Consider the following 21,290-nt stretch of genomic DNA (forward strand, 5'->3'; position numbering starts at 1 on the left):
AAGGCGTTATGCATGGCGGCCAAAAAACACAGCATTCCAAGAAAAACACTTGCTACCCACAGTAAAGTTTGGTGGAGGTTCCATCATGCTTTGGGGCTGTGTGGCCAATGCCGACACCGGGAATCTTGTTAAATTTGAAGGACGCATGGATTCCTCTCAGTATCATCAGATTCTTGACAATAATGTTCATGAATCAGTGACAAAGTTGAAGTTACGCAGGGGATGGATCTTTCAGCAAGACAATGATCCAAAACACCGCTCCAAATCTACTCAGGCATTCATGCAGAGGAACAATTACACTGTTCTGGAATGGCCATCCCAGTCCCCAGACCTGAATATCATTGAATATCTGTGGGATCATTTGAAGAGGGCTGTCGATGCTCGGCGACCATCAAACTTATCTGAACTGGAATTGTTTTGTAAAGAGGAATGGTCAAAAATACCTTCATCCAACTCATTGAAAGCTACAGGAAGCGACTAGAGGCTGTTATTTTTGCAAAAAAAGGATCTACTAAATATTAATGTTACTTTTCTGGTGGGGTGCCCATACTTATGCACCTGTCAAATTTTGTTTGAATGCAGATCGCACATTTTCTGTTAGTACAATAAACCTCATTTCAAGGCAGAAACATTACTGTGTCCAACAGTTATTAGATATATGAAACTGAAATAGCTGTAGCAAAAAAACAATTTTTTATAAAACATTAAGCTTAAGATTAATAGCGGTGCCCAAACTTTTTCATATAACTGTACAGGTACATACTATATACAGGAGGAGATGATACACAGATATATACTATATACAGGAGGAGATGATACACAGGTATATACTATATACAGGAGGAGATGAGACACGTATATACTATATACAGGTGGAGATGACATACAGGTATATACTATATAAAAGAGGAGATTCACATAGGTATATAGAGGAGGAGATGACATACAGCAGGTATATACTATATACAGGGGAGATGACATACAGGTATAAGGTATATACTATATACAGAAGAGATGACATACAGGTATATACTATATACAGGAGGAGATGACACATAGGTATATACAATATACAGGAGGAGATGGCATACAGCAGGTATATACTATTTACAGGGGAGGTGACATACAGGTATATACTATATACAGGAGATAACATACAGGTGTATATTATATATAAGGGAGATGACAAACATGTATATACTGAGGGGAAAATGAGGGGTGTGAGGTGAAAATGAAAAGGTGTGAGTGCAAAATGAGAGGAGTGAGGGAAAATAGTGGAGTGATCGGAAAATGACAGATGTGAGGTCGAAATGACAAGTGTTAGGGGGGGAAATAAGAGGAGTGAGGGGGAAAATGAGAGATGTGAGGGGGAAAATGAGGCGTGATGGGAAAATAAGAGAAGTGAGGTGCTGTAACTAACCACAGATATTGACTATGCCCAGGCAACGCCGGGCTCTTCAGCTAGTGTCCTATAAATGTCTGTTCTGTTCCTGATCTAAGGATCTGGGCTTTTAGTTGAGATGAATCTATGCTGCACTTCTGTACATGCTCAGTAGTGAGGCAGTGCTGTGGGGTCGGAGTCTATGGTGATGTGGTGGTCCTGATTCCTGAATCTAGAGCGTCTGACAAGTGATTTGTGCTTACGTGCACCACGAGAGAAATCTTCAGTCCTTAGCTGAAGTAAGATTTCTGGTGTAGGGAGCGCCACAACTCGTCGTGAATTAAACGAACTGTTGTGTCTCACTCCCGCCACGCCTCCGCTGCACCCATTTTGGCGAAGCTGGGTGAAAACAACACAAGTCGCAACACTTAGAATTCTAGCAAAATGCTTTTGATGAATCAGTGGCTTTGTTTTTGTACTACCCAAAGGGGGGCGTACAATAGAAAAGCTCATCCATAAAAAACCAATAGAAAACCAAAAAATAATGGACACCGGAGCTATATAAAATACTCAGTAATTTTTATTACAATATTAAATAACAGAATTAAGTATAGATTTAATTCTTTTATTTAATCTTGTAAGAAAAATGATTGAGTATTTTATATACGGTAGCTCCGGTGTCCATTCTTTTTGGTTTTCTGTATCTAGATAATAATCATCTATGGAGCAATCCAAAATGTTGTTTCTAATATTCCTTAAAATAAACCAGATGTTGGGACTCTTGATACAACAACGCATTTCCTCCACTCTTCTTTTTTTTTTCTTCTGAGAACAAGGGTTCCCAACCTGTGTCTTGTGATCCACAGGTGGCTCGCCAGCCCATCATGTATGGCTCACGTCTGTGTGTTCTATTGAGTGCTACTTTCAACTGTATTGGTATACACTGGGGGCATTATTATTGTATAAACGACACTCAGATCCTTACTTTTTTTCTTTTTTTAAGTGTAAATTTTTATTAAGATTTTTATAGTTTAACAAATGGACACAAGTCTGAAGAAACAATTACATTCAGTAACATCATACAGAAAACAATAAAAAGATTAGAGAAGCTACAAGGACAAAATAATGAGGTATAATAAAGGGAAATCCTCCCTCTAGTGGTGTAATAACAAACTGTAAAATAAAGCATGGAATTCTAGTATTCAGATATTCATAGGAACAATTACTTCTAGCACCACTGTTGGCTAGCTCCAACATCCAGAATTCAGAAAATTAACAGAAGAGAATTATATTAGATTAAATATAAATGGACCTCGCATAAAGACAAGACTCGCACGGGAAGGGGGGGATGATACAGGATCTAAAAGAGGCAAAAAGATGAGAAAAACCAATCCGTTTCTCTGAGCCCAGTAATAATCCCAAGGAGCCCAAACAGAGTCAAATCAATCCACTCGCGCTCCCAGAAAAGCCGTGATCTACTCCATCCTATGAATGTCAGCTACCTTGCTGCCGTAAGGTTAGGTAGCAACAGCTTGGCTGAATTTTTCCCCATCCCTTTGGGAGAGACATTTAGCAAATATATAACTGGATCAAGCCCCACCTCCACATAGAGAACCCTGCTAATTAAGACTCACTTCACCCCAAAGACCTGTGATCCCAGGACAAGATCAAAAAATATGGTATTGAGTGCCCACGTTGGACCCACAGCGCCAACACAGGTTTGACAGTAGAGGGATCAATCTGTGGAGATCAGGAGTGTGATATCAGAACATCAATATTTTGTACTGATTTTCCTTGTAAAGCGTGCAAATGGAGGACTTGGCCACTTTTTCCCAAATGATCTGCCAACACTGGGGTGACAACCTGTCCCCAGGATAGACTCCCATCTGCTCATATAGGGATGTTTAAGCCTTCCTGAGGATAATTTAGAATCCTATATATTTACTAAATTAATCCTTTGGTTGACGAACCCCTTTTGCAAAACCTTTCAAAATCAGTTGTCAAAGAGATTTTCGGTATACCATAGAGCGAAGAAGAAAAATGCTTGATCTGCAAATGCTGGAAGGACTCTGTTAGAAATGGTAAATCTAGACTTAATGGCATCAAATGGAAGAAGCTCCATCTACCAGATCCGCAAACATGAATAATCCCGCAGAAATCCACGGGTGGACCATTGCAGAGTCCATACTATTTGGTATCAGAGGCTGATATATGAAGGAGATCATGGGCGAATTAGGGGAGGCCAGACTAAACTTCTTCATACATGAAAGCCAGACCTCCCTCGTAAGCTGCATGGGGCCCAACAAAGATACTGGAATTTTAGTGGGCTTCATTGTCCACAATAGCGAATTCGGATGGATTGATGCCAGCCATAATTTTTCTATTTGTGTCTATTTGTTGTAAGCCCAAAAGGAAGCCCACGTGGGAAACCTATGTAAATGAGCCTCCCAATAATCATAATAATGTCAGGGACGGAAAGACCCCCCTGTGATTTATTAGAGACAAGGACACGCTTGGAGATCTGGTGATGCTTACCATTCCAAATGAACCTCATGATGGCTGCCTGTAGACACTTAAGTTCACTCATGGGAACCTTGACCCGTAAGGTCTCAAAATAGTAAAGCCGCTTAGGAAGGAGAGACATATTGATTGAAGTTATACAGCCTATTAATGAGAGCGAGCGTGGCATCCACCTGTCCATCGATCTCCTCAGTTCACACAGAAGTGACGGGAAATTGTAGAGGTATAGATTGCTGTAAGAAGAAGACAAGTTAACCCCTAAGTACTTAATAGCCTCCGACTTCCATCTAACTTTAAAATTAAATTTTAAATGGCTCAATACGTCAGGAGGAATATTTAATGGTTGGGCTTCTGTTTTAGAAGTATTCAATTTATAACATGATAAATCCCCATACTTTTTTAAATCTTCCATTAGATTAGGTAATGTAATATTGAGTTTAGTTAGGGCTAAGAAGAAGTCATGTGCAAACAAAGGAATATTATACACTTTGTTCTTAACCTCAACTCCTGATATGTTAGGATTTTGTTGTATCACTGCCGCCATTGGTTCTGTGCACGAGACATAAAGTAGAGGCGATAGGGGACATCCCTGCCGAGTGCCATTAGAGATATTAAATGAGGGGGAGGTGGGGAAGGGTAGCTTAATTGAGGCCGAAGGGAAACTGTTCAGTGCTCCCATGGCTGTCAAGAAGGGGCGCAAAATATCAAAAATCTTCAAAGTCTCAAACAAGAAGGACCAATTGAGGCAGTAAAATACCTTTTCCGCATCTAGATTACAATCCCTCATATTTAAATTATTTCTGTTGTAAACCTCTATTAAATCTATTGCTCATCTGGTGTTATCTACCCCCTGTCCATTAGGGAAAAACCCACAATCATTACTACTTTCTAACCCCTTACTGACATCGGGTGTAATAGTTCGCAGATGTTGGTATCCCCCGCTTTGATGTGGGCTCCGGCGGTGATCCCACATCTTTCCCGGGACATGTCAGCTGTTCTGAACAGCTGACATGTGCCCACGATAGCCGCGGGTGGGATCGAGATCCACCCGTGGCTATTGACTAGTTAAATGCCGCTGTCAAACTCTGACAGGCATTTAAATGGTGCTTCTGACAATCGTGCCAGAAATACGCACACTGGTGACCCCGTCACGTGATCGAGTGTCATTGGTTCGTCGGCATGACAACCAGAGGTCTCCTGAAGACCTCTATGGTTGTCAGTGCTGGCTTGCTGTGAGTGCCACCCAGTGGTCGGCGGTCATAGGAAGTAGTTCTACTATATAAAGGCGATCTGATCATCTCCTGCATGTAGCAGAGCCGATCGGGTTATGGCAGCTTCTAGTCTCCCATGGAGACTATTGAAGCATGCCAAAAGTTAAAGAAAAATGTTTTTAAAAATATAAAAAAAAATATAAAAGTTCAAATCGCCCCCCTTTTGCTCCATTCAAAATAAAGCAATAGAAAAAATCAAACCTATACATATTTGTAAATATACCATGCACAAAAGATACTAAGGTCCATATAAATAGAAAAAAATACAAGCTTTATTATTAAAATACAATAAGCTCAGGTGAGGGGGACAGGAGTATACAAAAATTGTCACACACAATGTAGTGCAGTAGAATGGGACATGCAAAAAACTGGACAAGAGCAAGTGGGATAATATTACAGACCCTAACTTGAGCAGCCCGTGTTCTATAGTATCTTCACTGTATCATATAGGGTACATTGCATCGTATCTATCATCCACTTTGCCCACAGCTGATGCCAGACCATGCTGTTTAGTCTTCTATATCTCCCATAGTGCAAATATGCATTTTAGTATTATAAGGTAGCAGTAGTTACCGGCAATCAGGGGCACAGTCCAGGTAGCAGCTCGTCCGCCCCGACACGTGTTTCGGACCTTCCTTCTTCAGGGGTCTGCGTATCCATATTATGCATCCTATTTATGGCATTGCCGCCATCCTAAGGGTTGGGGGAGCAGCACGGCGTGACCGAAAGTGGCGGACCCGGCCGGAAATTACATGTCCGTGTCAACCGTGACGCCAGTCGGCGTCATGTGATGGCAGGTCCTGGTTGGACAGCACCAACCCTGGAGAGACATTGAAAGCTGCCAGGGGCAGCAGAGACAGGGTAGACATGCGCGTACAAGCAGAGAGCGCCCTCACCATGGCACAGCCGCAAATACCCACCATAGCCTATACCTGTCACAAGAACTCCCAAACAAGTGAGTAATACATCCAGATAATACAATACAGCCAAAACAGAAAAATAAACAAAAAATGGAAAAATTAGTAACATAAAATACCATACACAATAGATGGGCATAGCAACGATAGTCACTATTCATAGTGACATCCTAGTATTGGTGTAGGCATATTATATCAATCAGTGCTGAAGCTCCATCTAACTATATATATAATTGTCTAAGGGTTTTTCCGTCTGTCTGTCTGTCTGTCCTGGAAATCCCACGTCTCTGATTGGTCGAGGCCGCCAGGCCTCGACCAATCAGCAACGGGCACAGCGACGATGATGTCATAAAGGACGTAGACATCTCACGTTTCTGATTCAGCGACGGGCACAGTATCGACGTAGATGTCATAATGGTTGCCATGGCGACGATGATGTCATAAAGGTTGCCTCGACCAATCAGCGACGGGCACAGTCTGCCGCGAATTCTGGAATCATCATTGTCCATATACTACGGGGACATGCATATTCTAGAATACCCGATGCGTTAGAATCGGGCCACAATCTAGTAGTGTATATTACTTGTCTTGGCTTCCCACATCAATCATCCATCATTCCAGTTGCTGGACGTATCCAAATAGAATGGATGAGACAATGTAATTATATAATGTATAGTCAAATCTGCCAATATAAAACAATAATTAAAAACTTGTATAAAAACACAATACAATGAAAAAATATAGGGCAACAATTTAAGTATACAAATAGAACTCAATCATAGAAATGGGGCAAAACTGATGTTTTCATTGAGTCCAGATGGATGGACAATGTCAAGGGTCCAAATGCATCTGGACTCCAATTGGGCAAGTCTCTTAGAAATTCCTCCACCGTGGATACCGACATCAAGCATGTCACGGACCCTAAGGAGGCTACGGTCACAGTTATGGTACATTTTCTATCGCCGAGTTCAGAATCGCCGGATCTATCAATAAAAAAAAGGATTACCGTAACCTGATCGCTAAGTGGAGTAGCGCTAAAAAAAAGCTAGAATTAGGTTTTTTTTTGTTGCTGCTACATTGCATTAAAATGCAGTAACAGGCGAACAAAAGATCGTATCTTCACCAAAATGGTATCATTGAAAACGTCAGCTCGGCACGCAAAAAATAAGCCCTCACATAACCCGATATCACGAAAAATGGAGACGCTACGGGTATCGGAAAATGGCGCAAATTATTATTATTATTTTTTTTTTAGCAAAGTTTGGAATTTGTTTTCACCACTTAGATAAAAAAAAAACCTAGACATGTTTGGTGTCTATGAACTCGTAATGACCTGGAGAATCAAAATGGCAGGTCAGTTTTAGCATTTAGTGAAGCTAGCAAAATAGCCAATTTTCTATTACACAACATGGTAAAACCAACGGGGTTGTTCAAAACAGAAAAATAAAAAAGTTAAGGCTCTGGGAAGGAGGGGAGCAAAAAACGAAAACGCAAAACCGTAAAAAGCTCCTGTCATGAAGGGGTTAAAGTAGATCTTGGGTAGGATTATCACTTTATAATGGGAAATTTTAAATCATTTTTAGCATTATTACTTTTGAACGGGGGGTACTCAAGGAATTACTGCTCTACATGGGTCTCTTGTTTTATCATTACTCTATATGGGAGTATTTGTAGTATTACTTTCCAAGTGAGTACTTGGGGAATTACAACCTACAGAGAGGCGCACAGGACTTCTACGATTTCTTTTCAGAGAATGTGGCTCGTGATTGTCTCTCAGAGCAGAATGTGGCTCTCCATGTCAGATAAGTTGGGGACCCCTGTGTTAGAGAAGTTTTCTGTTTATGGAAAGACATTCACTTGGTGCGTCCTAACAAGCAGTGTAATCTCATTGTGATGCTTTCTATGTGCACAAATGTAACCATTGTGGTAATACGATTTTTATATATTTGTAGTTAAACTTTTCCGTTGTGTCTGTCAGAATTTAGGTCTCTCCTTGTGGAGAGTGACATGCCGGACATGCTAGTGTAAAGAGACTTGTAGGCAAGGCTTGTTAAGGGTTAATGTCGACTTCTAGGATTGTTACTTCCAATAGGTGGCACTAGAGTTCAAGTCCTCTTCCTCTCTGGAGAGGCGATTTCCATGTCAGAATTTATTGAACCTTGTTGCACACTGAGCTATAGGGTATTGCGCTTTTAAGTTACTATGAGGTTGAATTCAATATCCCGTACTGACATTTTTTTTTTTATAGGATATTCACCATTTTCTTGGTGACAATTTATCTGTTCGCTTTGATCCTGTAATGCTGTTAAGCTCTTCCATCAATTTCACAAAGGCTGCAACCATTGTTTGCTCAGGTAAGCCAACTACATGTTAGCAATTTGTTGTTTTTTTTTTCTTTTCCCTGGATATTGTGGGGATAAGGTTCTTCTCCAATTGAATGTTTAAATCGGTCTCCAGGTTGTTTCCACTTAATCTAAGAGCAGCATAATGTAGAGACAGGGACCCTTACTCCAGCGATGTGTCACTTACTAGGCTGCTTAGTGTAGTTTTGATATAATCACTGTTTGAGATTATCATGAGAGGAGAAACCTGCTTATAGATGTCCCATGAAGTTGTTTCAGATGCAAAGAATTCATATGCAAGAATATATTTTTATTCTGAAAGCTACATCGAAATCCCAATTTCAGTGCTGTTTCAGGAAGCGTCACTTCCACATTCATTAATCATATGGGCATGGACCCTTCATCTCCTGTTTATGTCGGTGACCTGTATGAAGCTAGGGGGCTGTCTGACTGATTCGTTAGCGAAGCAAGACTCCTTCTGTGTGTTGACCACCCATGATGGAGAGGATTGCCAGTTTAGCTAAATGAGCAGGATAGCCACCCCCACCCCCTTCATCATGTGCTGACACAGAGGTGGAGGTGTTCTGCGCTATGTCTGAAGGAATGTAGACGAGCAGCTTCCTACACCAGTTGTGAAATGGGAACATTTGGAGGAGCGTCTGTATACATACTGACAAACAATTGATCAACAAGCATAGTTAGTAGTGATTGTATTGTGTATAAACACAGGCTTGTGCGTGGCCGCCTGGCTTGTGCGTGGCCGCTTGGCTTGTGTTTAGCAGATTGGCTTGTGCGTGGCCGATTGGCTTGTGTATAGCCGATTTCCCATTGTTTCATTGCCATGGTCGTGATGTGAACATGTTAGTGATGAGTGAATGTGCTTGGATAAGGTGATATCTGAGCATGCTTGTGTGCTAACCAAGTGTCTTCGGCGTGCTCAAAAAAATATTTTTGAGTCCCTGCGCCTGCATAATTCAGAGCTGATTGACAGCTGCAACACATGCAGGGATTGTCTAATAAGCAGGCCATCATCCCTGCATGTGTTGTGGCTGTCGAACAGCTGCGGGGACGCAAACATATTTTTCGAGCACGCTGAAGACACGCTGCTAGCACACGAGCATGCTCAGTTATCACCTTATCCAAGCACATTCACTAATCTCTAGTAAATATACCTTTCGTTTTGTTTCCAGACATTGCAGAGTTAATAAGTGAGTTGCATTGCTCAGTAATATGGCTTTGCGCTGCTACTTTTTTAGCTTTTGCTCTGTTTGCATTACTGTTGTGTGTTATTGATCCAGTTATCTACCTTCGAGGTGTTTAATACATTTAATTATTAGTTCAACTGGAGAATGCCATCAAAGAATGGTCGGACTATGGCTGCGCAGGGTGTTACCACATTAGTTTTCAGAGAAGAAACTCTAAGGCTGGTTTCACATTTGCGTTTTTTTGCCGCAGCGTTTGTACCGCATATAAACGCATGCGTCGTGTTTTCCTATATTTAACATTAAAAACGCATGCGGGATTTTTTTGTTCGCGTTTTGCCGCGCTTGACGACGCATGCATTTTTTCGTCGCTTGCGGCTTGGCGCGGAAATGAAACATGTAGTAATTTCTAGAGGTGTCTATTTGCCGCCAGGAAACGCATGCGTTCGATTGCACAAGGTTTGCGTAAAAAAAACGCATTGCTGTCTATGTAAACGCATGCGTTTTTAAGCACATGCGTTTGGTTGCGTTTCAATAGAGAAAAAGAAAGTCTAGACACTGATAAGCCACCCCCCACCATCAAGGTGATAAAGGGATCCTAGCCCTAACCCTAGACCTAGCCCTAATGGGAAAATGGAAATAAATACATTTTTTTAATTTAATTTTTCCCTAACTAAGGACTTGATGAAGGGGGTTTGATTTCTATTCATAGGGGGTTTTCTCGTGGATTTTTATGATTGGCAGCTGTCACACACTAAAAGACGCTTTTTATTCCCAAAAATATTTTTTGCGTTACTACATTTTGAGAGCTACAATTTTTCCATATTTTGGTCCACAGAGTCATGTGAGGTCTTTGTTTTTTGCGGGACGAGTTGACATTTTTATTGGTAACATTTTCGGGCACCTAACATTTTTGATTGCTTTTTATTCCGATTTTTGTGAAGCAGAATGAGCAAAAACCAGCTATTCATGAATTTCTTTTGGGGGGCCATTTATACCGTTCCGCGTTTCGTCATAATACACGCTCTCTGTAGTCCCATTGGCGGTGTCTGGAACTTGATTTTTCTCTTGTGAAATTTCTCATCATGCGTACCAAAAGCGCAAACGCAGGAAAAAACGCATGTAAACGCGTACAAACTCAGCGGTTTTTTAACCGCATGCGACAACGCATGCGTCTAAAAAAAATGCAGCGTTTGTACGTGTTTACATGCGTTTTTTTCACCACCTGCGGATGCGTTTTAAAAGCTGCGGATTTAAACGCAAATGTGAAGCTAGCCTAAGGCTACTTTCACACTTCAGGCTTTTTGTTTCAGGCACAATTCGGCAATTTTTGGAAAAAACTGATCCGTTTTTTTTTTTTTACGCCAGATCCCTTTTTTTTACCATAGAGTTGTATTAGCGCCTTGATTGTGTCTGATGGCCAGACGTTTCATCCGTTTTTTTCCGGATCCATGCAAATAGTCGTTTCCGGCGGACGGAGAAAACGTCCACTGCAACGTTTTTTTGTCCGGCAGCAAAAACTGCACAGTGACGGAATCTGCCAAAAACACATGAAACGGAGGTGTGAAACAATGAATCTGGCACCCGGATCTGGTTTTCAAAGCATTTTCCATACAAATCATGCAGATTTTCCGTTCTGATGTCTCTCTCTCTCCCTCTCTCTCTCCCTCTCCCTCTGTCCCTCTCCCTCTGTCCCTCTCCCTCTGTCCCTCTCCCTCTGTCCCTCTCCCTCTGTCCCTCTCCCTCTGTCCCTCTCCCTCTGTCCCTCTCCCTCTGTCCCTCTCCCTCTGTCCCTCTCCCTCTGTCCCTCTCCCTCTGTCCCTCTCCCTCTGTCCCTCTCCCTCTGTCCCTCTCTCTCTCCCTCCCCGTCTCTCTCCCTCCCCCTCTCTCCCTCCCCCTCTCTCCCTCCCCCTCTCTCCCTCCCCCTCTCTCTCTCCGCCCCCTCTCTCCCCCTCTCTCTCTCTTCCCCTCTCTCCCCCTCTCTCTCTCTCTCCCCCTCTCTCTCTCTCCCCCTCTCTCTCTCCCCCCCTCTCTCTCTCCCCCCCTCTAGCCTCCTCTCTCTCTCCCCCTCTCTCTCCCCGTCTCTCTCTCCCCCTCTCTCCCCCTCTCTCGCATCAGTTTTTCACAATTTGCGCTGGATTTAGCATGAAAACAAAAAAACTGATGTGTGAAACTAGCCTTATCAAATCTTTTGGTGGTTTTTGAAGAGTTTCTATTCCAAAACCTAAGCAAAAAAACAACAAAAAGCTCAGTGTGAGTACACTTATTGCGATGTCATGACCTCTTATATTCGATACGTTACCAAAAGTGGCTGCATGAGTAGCAAATTGAGAGAAAAGGCAAGGACTGTTTCTCCTTCGCCTTATTGGGGGACACAGACCGTGGGGACACAGACCGTGGGTGTATGCTGCTGCCAATAGGAGGCTGACACTAAGTGATACAAAAAAAGTTAGCTCCTCACCAGCAGTATACACCCTCCTGCTGGCTCTCTAACCAGTTCATGCTTAGTGTCTTAGGAGGCACAGGTCTGGTTTCCAGACCTCCCATTTTTTTTTCTTATCTTTTTCACCATGGAAGACGAGACAGGACCCTTTTGAAGGGGTCCGATCTCCCCAAACCAACAACGGGCGAGCATGTGGAGTGTCGCCTCCACGTATCCTCTCCCACAACGTGGGACAATATGCCGGACTCAGCCCTGACCACCCTAAGATAACGAAACCCTAGGCTGTACAGGCGCATATGGACAGCCGGGCGGCCCCCACTGCATCACCAATGCTCAGACAACGGTGATGGAAGGAGGCGGACGGTCCCTCTCCTCATCCCCTGAAGGGAAGATGGAGCTTAGGGTGCCTGCAACGTCCTTTACACATCCCCCCTCTAACCTTAATCTCTGGAGCCATTTAGGTGGGGGGCTGGGAGGGCTCCTGCTGCGGCGCAGTTTTCCCCTGCCGTTCAAGATGGGAAGCCTTGCTCCAGCCCCGTGCCCGTGTTCTCGGGCGGTGCTGGGAGTTCCCTGCCACTGGCGGCTCCAGGCCGCGGGCCGAGATTCCGTTCCTGCCTCCCTCTTCCGGGTCTCTTTAGTCCCCGGCTTCTGGCACGGTTAGGCCGCAGGCGGAAGTCCCGCCCCTTATAGCAGCGTCATCTTCTGGTGGCTCCGCCCCCTCATCCTCGGGCGGATGCCGGGGAAAAATTTAGCTCTCGGCTTTGGCCTCCAATAGGCCGCGAGTTGAAACTCTGCCATTTCCAATGGGACCGTCCACCAATTAAGCACATTTTTATATGGGGCGTCACTGATGCTTCCTCCTGTGACTGGTTTCGTAGGACAGCTGGAGACACAGGACCGGGGTAAGTGCTACTCCCTCTAGCCTGGCAGCTGCAATATATATTCCTGCAGCTTATCCAAGTTCTGATTATAACAGCAGCAGGACCAGCATGGCTAGAAGGACCCAGTCTCATACGTTTTTATATATACCGCATGTATGGCCTGTCGGTCCACTTTTCCGCTTGCCCAGAGTAATTGTCTCTCTGAGGCCTGCGGTTCCGAGCACGCTCAGGAGCCCTCCCCTGCGACTCAGCCCAGTGTGTCAGGAGCAGAAAGCATGGTCTTCCCCCCGGAATGGGCTTTGTCGCAATCTATGGTGTCCTTAACAAAGGCAATCGAGTCCCTTCAGACCCCATCTTGGTCCAAAGGCAGCGGTTCACCTGTCCTGGGGAGGTCCTTTGACTCACAGGAGCCTCCGGCCTGCAGGGGCTGCTCTCTCACCAGGCAGACGCGGGGGAAACAAACCCACACTGCATCCCCCGGTCCGTCGGGTGCATCTGCATCCCTGAGGTCCGTCTTTCGTTCACCCTCACCAGTGGAGATTAGTGAACATGGTTCGGAGTACGATTCCGAAGGGTCCCTCAATTTAGAGGCGCCTGATTACTAGGAGTCAGTAGACAGCCTCATTGAAGCGTCAACCAAAACCTGGGGGTAGAGGACGTATCCACCTTGGCTTCCGGTCATAAGGTGTCTTTTAAGCAGCCCCATAGAGTTTTTTGTTTTTTTTGTTCTCATCCTGAGTTTGAGGATTTAGTACAGCATCTCTGGGAGCGGCCAGATAGGCGTTCTCGGGGCAGAGGGCTCTAAATGCAGACATCCTTTTGCCTCGGAGTTCCGTAGGAATTGGGCAGAATCCCCTTCGGTAGACCCTCCCGTATCTTGTTTGGTTTCTAAAGACGTTATTATCTATTCCTAATGGTTCTTCTATTAGGGATCCAACCGATCGACTTATGGAAGGCCTGGTCCGATCAGTATTTGAGGCCTCAGGCTCAACCCTCTCTTGCGGCGTCTTGGGTGGCCAAGGCTATATCCTGATCAGAGTCTTTGAGGAGAGCTCAACAGGATAAGGATCTGCCATCAGAGTTGACTGAGATTATGAATCAGGTTGCCCTAGCAGGTAGCTATCTGATTAATGCGTTCTTGGAATGAAGTTTCTTACTGCTCTGCTCTGTCAGAGCGGCCAATTATTCGGTGAAAAATTGGATCAGCTCATTTCTGAAACCACAGGAGGAGAAAGCAATTTTCTCCCACCGCAAAGGTTTAGGCAGCATTTCTTCTCCAGTTTCAGGCATGTTTTAAGTCTTTTCGGGTGGACCACAGCAGCAAACCCCACTGGCCCAGGTTGACCTAATCAAGACAGAGATCGTCAGATCTCTTACAGAGCCAAGCCATTGGGAAAAACGCGGTTACAACATCCTAAATCAGGAGGATCTAAGTCCCACAGATTTTCGGCCAAATATCTGGAGGCAGGCTCAGGTTGACACCAACATATCCTTTTTTTCAGCCAATATGCAAACATGTGAGGTATCCCCTCCACGTATACCTCCCTATGATGTGAGATGCCATGCCTGGTCTGATTCTTAGGGGCGACGGGTCCTTTTAAATCTCCCCACACCATCAATAGACGAGCACATGGAGTGTCTCCTCCATGTATACCCTTCTGCAGCCAGACCGAACACCGGAACCAGCCCTGTCCACCCGGAGACCTGAACTCTGTGGATGTACAATGGCACGCTTCTTTTGGCATCCAAGCACTACCCTCTGCATAACCACTATTTAGCAGAGGAGGCAAGAAGGTGGACGATCCCTCTCCACTTCCCTGTTAAGAGGGTGGTGGATCAAGGGTTCATCATTTTAACTCCGCACTGTCAAAAGAGAGCGGAGGTTGCAAGAGACTGCTTTTTCTGACCTTCAGCATGCAGCCAGTCATTCTGCCACTTGGCAGATTAACAGGAGAAAATCTCCTGTGGCATACCTACCAGTATTCCTGCCCGAGGGGTTATCAATTAAAATTACTACGGACTATCAGATAGCAGATCTGATTCGTTCCATCTTGCAGCCTCGGGTTTAGTGCTCTCCTTAACTACCCCTTGGGTTGCTAGAGCAATGGTCTCCTGGTCAAAGACCTGTACTACTTTGATTCACAACAGTAACCTTTTCCCGAAGACCGTACAGCTGGTCAATCAAATTTCTTGAGCAGGAGACTAGTTGGTTCACACCTCTCGGTTGCGGCTAGTTGCGAGGCACTGTCAGCAGCAAATACCATTACATCCAGAAGGGCATTATAGCTCAGAGAATGGAAGTGTATTCTGCGTTCAAAAATGCATCTGACATCACTCCCTAGGATCACATGTTTCCTATAGACAACCAGCAGTGGAAGAGTTTTCCAGGACTGTCTAGATCTAAGCGATTTTGGTTCCAAAAAGAGGGACCGAAAAGTAAGACTAATCCTGGACCTCAAACTTGTACCAAGCTTGACAAGGTCCTCCTTCGGATGGAGTTTCTCCACTCAGCTATGTCTTCAACGGAAAGGGTGGGGTTTCTGGCATCCACCGACTTTCGGGATGCTTACTTTCAAATTACTATTTTCCCTTCTTTTTTGCTTTTCCATTCCCAAACTGCATTTTCAAGTCACAACTTGGTCCTTCGGCCTTGCTACCGCACTCTGAGTGTTCGCAAGGGTTATGGCCGCTGTTATGTTCCTCTTGCAATCTAGAGGCGTGGTCGTCCTGCCCTGTCCGGTCGACTTTCTAGCCGCTCTTCCAGGACTACGCTGAGTCATCTATATCAATTGCTACACCCTCTCACCTGGATTGGCAGCTTCATCTAGACAAGTTTTTCCTCTTTTCCAGCCCAGCAGATATCCTTTTTAAGGATGATCCTGGACACTTCTAGGGGGTTGGTAATTCTCCCTTGAGACAAGGCCATGGCTATTCAACTCAGAACTCTCTTACTTGACCTCTCATTCCCTCATTCCATTCGATTGCTGGGAGGGTCATGAGGAAAAATGGTGACCGCAATGGAAGCTGTTTTCCTTCACTTTGCTCGTTTTCGGTAGGTCAAATAGGCTTTCAGAGGGTAGTCTCTGAGCTCCTTCCTCATCCGGGAGAGTTCCTTCCAGTTCAATGATTATTAGTAACTGCCGTTGACAGCCTTCTTCTCCCGATCGTTGTTCTGGGGACCCGAATGATACGGCTAGTTCTACAGCAGGTCCTCTGCTTTCTGGTGGGTCTCCCATCTGAATTCAATCGGATAATGCCACGGCTGTTCCATACGTCAATCTTACAACAGGTACCCACGGTCAGGCATCATGGATGAGGTGCTTCACATTCTCTGATGGGCCGAGATCTATCATTAGGTGATCTCGGCAGTACACATCCCAGGCGTAGACCTCTGGACAGCAGACTCCTTCAGCTGTCAGGGTCGCGCCTCAAGTGAGTGGGAACCTCTCTCAGAAGTCTTCTATCAGATCTGCTTTCTCTGAGGCACTCCAGATGTAGATCGGATGACGTCCAGACTGAACGCCAATGTACTCGAGTTCATAGTTCGGCCTCGAGATCCAAAAACCGTTGCAGTGAATGCTCTGGTTCTTCCGTGGTACTAGTTTCCGTAACCCCCCTTCCACTATCTCCGAGAGTCGTTTGGAAGCGGGAAGGGCCCCAGTGGTCTTGGGAGATCCGCATGGACCACGTTTGGTTTTTTTGGTTTGCGGAGCTAGGACTTTTTCCGTCTTACTCCAACGAAACTGCGATTAGGGTCTTTCTCACAGAGTTTTCACATCTGGTCCTTCCTTTTCGCATACCATTAGATCTTTGGGTCCTTAATGGTCCTGGGAGTCTTACAGTAGACTTTTTTTTTGATCCAGACAGACTTTACTATCAGGGAATGTCTCCTCTTTTTTTTCTCTGCGATCTCGTCATCCTGACGAGTCTTCGGAGCTAGCCGCTCTGTTCTTCAGACTTTTTTTCTTACTACCATCAAGGCAAGGTTGTCCTCAGGTCATCCCCCGTACCTTGTTAACAGTCTACAAAAAGGGGGATGGATTCTCCATATTCTGGACGAAGTAAGTGGCTCTGAGTAGGTACGTATCGAGCTCTGCGTCCTTCTGAAGGTTGTACACCTTATTTGGGCTTCCTGACGGTCAGAGGAATGCTACCTGATGGTTACAGGAAGGGTTTAGCCATTTCATCTGTCATGTTAGCCTGGTGGATTCGTTACACCATCCAGGAGTCCTTCTGGATTAGACATCAGCCTAACTCCACACCGTCAATCGAGGTTTCTTGGGCCCTAGGCACCAGGCGTCAATAAAGCACGCCTGCAAGCTTGCGGGTTCGTCCAGTCCGCATGCAGCCATGAAGCACTATAATTCTCAGACTTCTACTGTTATGAGTCTGGGCAGGCGGACGCTGCAGGCCGCGGTGGCGCTATTGTAAGTAGCAGTGACACAGGGCCTGATCTGATGTTGTCCCACCCAGGACCCTATTGGCAGCAGCATACACCAACAGTCTGTGTCCCCCAATGAATGGCTCGGAGAAAAGGATTTTACGGTGAGTACACAAAAATCCCTATTTCACAGAAGATCGCTAAGAAGAAGCCAGTAACAGAAAGTAGCTGATAGGAGGGAGGTTGCGGGGTCAGAAAGCAGCAGATGGCTTCACTGCCATATGGTAAGGTGGGTGTCTTGCTGTAGACAGCTAGTGAGGGAGATGTTGAGGTCAGTAGGCAGCAGATGGCTTGTGTGGGACAAGTCTCCTGTTGTGCCACAGATAGCCGGATGGAGGGAAGTGAGGAGTAGGGAGAAGCCAGTACCTTGTAGGAAAGGGGAGGCCATGAGCGATTGGCTCCTTAGATATGGTTCACATAAAACAGCTGCAGTGCAGTTATTCTGCTATTGTTGGAGAAGGCAGACCCAAGGTTGTAAGGCTATGTGCACATGTTGCGGATTAGCCTTAGGAATTTCTGGTGCGGATTCTGCCTCTCCTGGCAGAAAACGCAGCTGCGGATTTGTCGCGTTTTTTGTGCGTTTTTTTTTTTTGAGGATTTGCTGTGTTTTTTACCCCTGCGGATTTCTATAATGTAATGGGTACAAAAACGCTGCAGATTCTCAAAAAAGAAGTGACATGCTACTCCTATTAAACCGCAGCGTTTCCGCAGCGGATTTTCTGCAACATGTGCACAGCTTTTTTTTTTTTTTCTCATTGATTTACATTGTACTTTAAGTCCATTGCGGATCTGCAGCGTTTCTACATCGCAAAAAACACTGCGGATCCGCAGAAAATCCGCAACGTGTGCACATAGCCTAATGGTTTTTGTTTCAGATTACTGATGTGCCCAGGCACAGTACATTATATAAAAGACAAACTGTGCTTCACTCGCTGTATTCGTATCCAGCGCTAAGTCTCCGCTGCGGTTTGTTGTTTGCACTGCTGACATCACATTGACAGCACTGCAGCCGATCACTAAGCTCAGCGACCCTGCCAGTGTAGACAGTGTGAGATACTGAAATCACCAACTGCACCTGAACACACAACTTTTCTGAAAGTTCAAAGCCCCCTTTGAGGACCCCTCAGCTCTCCGTACATGTCTGTTATAGTGAATACTTCTAATCTCCATGAAGTTGCAGTTATGGGGCATCTTGTCTAATAACGGTGTTGTGATACTCCTCCTATTCATTTATGGTTGGATAGAAAACTGGGGGTTATTTGTCATAGGGGTGTGTCCCTACTTAGTCTGATATTCTCAGCCCTGATTGGACAGTGTCAGGTGGAGGCGGAACTTCTTCCCAACTAATAACACCCAGCTGTGATTGATGTATACACGCCTAGGAGTAGCAGAGGAAAGCCACAATGCACAGCTCTAAGGAAAGATCCTCAGGAATTGATATTTTATTGAGAATACAATTATTTACTAAAACACACATGTCTGATACTACTATTAACCCCTTCCCGACCTGTGACACAGCGTCATGAAAGTCGGTGCCAATCCAACCTGTGACGCATATGCTGTCACAGAATGATCGCGTCCCTGCAGATCCGGTGAAAGGGTTAACTCCAATTTCACCCGATCTGCAGGGACAGGGGGAGTGGTAGTACAGCCCGGGGGGGGGGGGGGGCTACGATCGCTCTGATTGGCAGTTTCACTTTCAACAGCCAATCAGAGCGATTTGTAATATTTCACCTATTATAACTGGTGAAATATTACAATCCAGCCATGGCTGATGCTGCAATATCATCGGCCATGGCTGGAAACACTGATGTGCCCCCACCCCACCCCACCGATCGCCCCCCCAAGCCACCGATCTGTCCTTTACACTGCTCCGGCTCCCGTCCGTCCTGTGCTCCGCTCCCCCCCCCCCCCCCCCCGTGCTCTTGTCCGTTCACCCCCGTGCTCCAATCCCACCCCTGTGCTCGATTTGATAAATCCGCAGTGCTAAACCGCTGCGGATTTCTGGCAGATTTACCGCGGTTTTTCTGCGCATTTCGCTGTGGTTTTACAAATGCAATTTTCTATTGGAGCAGTTGTAAAACCGCTGCGGAATCCGCAGAAAGAAGTGACATGCTGCGGAATGTAAACCGCTGCGTTTCCGAGCAGTTTTTCTGCAGCATGTGTACAGCGGTTTTTGTTTCCCATTGGTTTACATTGAACTCATGGGAAACTGCTGCGGATCCGCAGTGTTTTCCGCAGTGTGTGCACATACCTTTAGAATTAGGCTATGTGCACACGGTGCGGATTTGGCTACGGATCCGCAGCGGATTCGCTGCAGTGTTCCATCAGGTTTACAGTACCATGTAAACCTATGGAAAACCAAATCCGCTGTGCCCATGGTGCGGAAAATACCACGCGGAAACGCTGCGTTGTATTTTCCGCAGCATGTCAATTCTTTGTGCGGATTCCGCAGCGTTTTACACCTGTTCCTCAATAGGAATCCGCAGGTGAAATCCGCACAAGAAACACTGGAAATCCGCAGGTAAAACGCAGTGCCTTTTACCCGCGGATTTTTCAAAAATGATGCTGAAAAATCTCACACGAATCCGCAACGTGGGCACATAGCCTTATGGTTAGGGTTGCGTTGGAAATAGGGTTGTGGTTAGGGTTAGTGGTGTGTTGGGGTTAGGGTTGTGGTTAGGGGTGTGTTGGGGTTAGGGTTGTGATTAGGGTTATGGTTACAGTTGGGATTAGGGTTAGGGGTGTGTTGGGGTTAGGGGTGTGGGGGGGTTAGTGTTGGAGGTAGAATTGAGGGGTTTCCACTGTTTAGGCACATCAGGGGTCTCCAAACGCAACATGGCGCCACCATTGATTCCAGCCAATCTTGTATTCAAAAAGTCAAATGGTGCTCCCTCACTTCCGAGCCCCGACGTGCGCCCAAACAGTGGTTTACCCCCACATATGGGGTACCAGCATACTCAGGACAAACTGCGCAACAATTACTGGGGTCCAATTTCTCCTGTTACCCTTGGGAAAATAAAAAATTTTGGGCTAAATAATTATTTTTGAGGAAAGAAAACGTATTTATTATTTTGACGGCTCTGCGTTATAAACTTCTGTGAAGCACTTGGGGGTTCAAAGTGCTCACCACACATCTAGATAAGATCCTTTCGGGGTCTAGTTTCCAAAATGGGGTCACTTGTGGGGGGTTTCTACTGTTTAGCCACATCAGGGGCTCTGCAAACCAACGTGACGCCCGCAGAGCATTCCATCAAAGTCTGCATTTCAAAACGTCACTACTTCACTTCCGAGCCCCGGCATGTGCCCAAACAGTAGTTTACCCCCACATATGGGGTATCAAAATTGGGGTCAAATTTCTCCGGTTACCCTTGGGAAAATTAAAAAATTCTGGGCTAAAAGATCATTTTTGAGAAAAAATTTTTTTTTATTTCATGGCTCTGCGTTCTAAACTTCTGTGAAGCACTTGGGGGTTCAAAGTCCTCACCACACATCTAGATTAGTTCCTTTGGGGGTCTAGTTTCCAAAATGGGGTCATTTGTGGGGGATCTCCAATGTTTAGGCACACAGGGGCTCTCCAAACGTGACATGGTGTCCGCTAATGATTGGAGCTAATTTTCCATTTAAAAAGCCAAATGGCGTGCCTTCCCTTCCGAGCCCTGCCGTGCGCCCAAACAGTGGTTTACCCCCACATATGGGGTATCAGCGTACTCAGGACAAACTGGACAACAACATTTGGGGTCCAATTTCTCCTATTACCCTTGGCAAAATAGGAAATTCCAGGCTAAAAAATCATTTTTGAGGAAAGAAAAGTTATTTTTTATTTTCATGGCTCTGCGTTATAAACTTCTGTGAAGCACCTGGGGGTTTAAAGTGCTCAATATGCATCTAG

At 45.2% G+C, this 21,290-nt stretch overlaps 1 protein-coding gene across 1 annotated transcript in view; it reads left to right on the forward strand.

Annotated features, from left to right (window-relative positions):
- Nucleotides 1–21,290, forward strand: part of TMEM131L (transmembrane 131 like) — a 203,978-nt gene that overhangs the window by 102,978 nt on the left and 79,710 nt on the right. Inside the window, exon 11 of the mRNA XM_069744093.1 lies at nucleotides 8,338–8,443. Within this exon, the coding sequence (XP_069600194.1) occupies nucleotides 8,338–8,443 (106 nt within the window). The remainder of the gene's footprint in view (nucleotides 1–8,337; nucleotides 8,444–21,290) is intronic.

The sequence above is a fragment of the Ranitomeya imitator genome, chromosome 1 (assembly GCF_032444005.1).
Source record: "Ranitomeya imitator isolate aRanImi1 chromosome 1, aRanImi1.pri, whole genome shotgun sequence".
NCBI classification, from domain to species: Eukaryota; Metazoa; Chordata; class Amphibia; order Anura; family Dendrobatidae; genus Ranitomeya; species Ranitomeya imitator.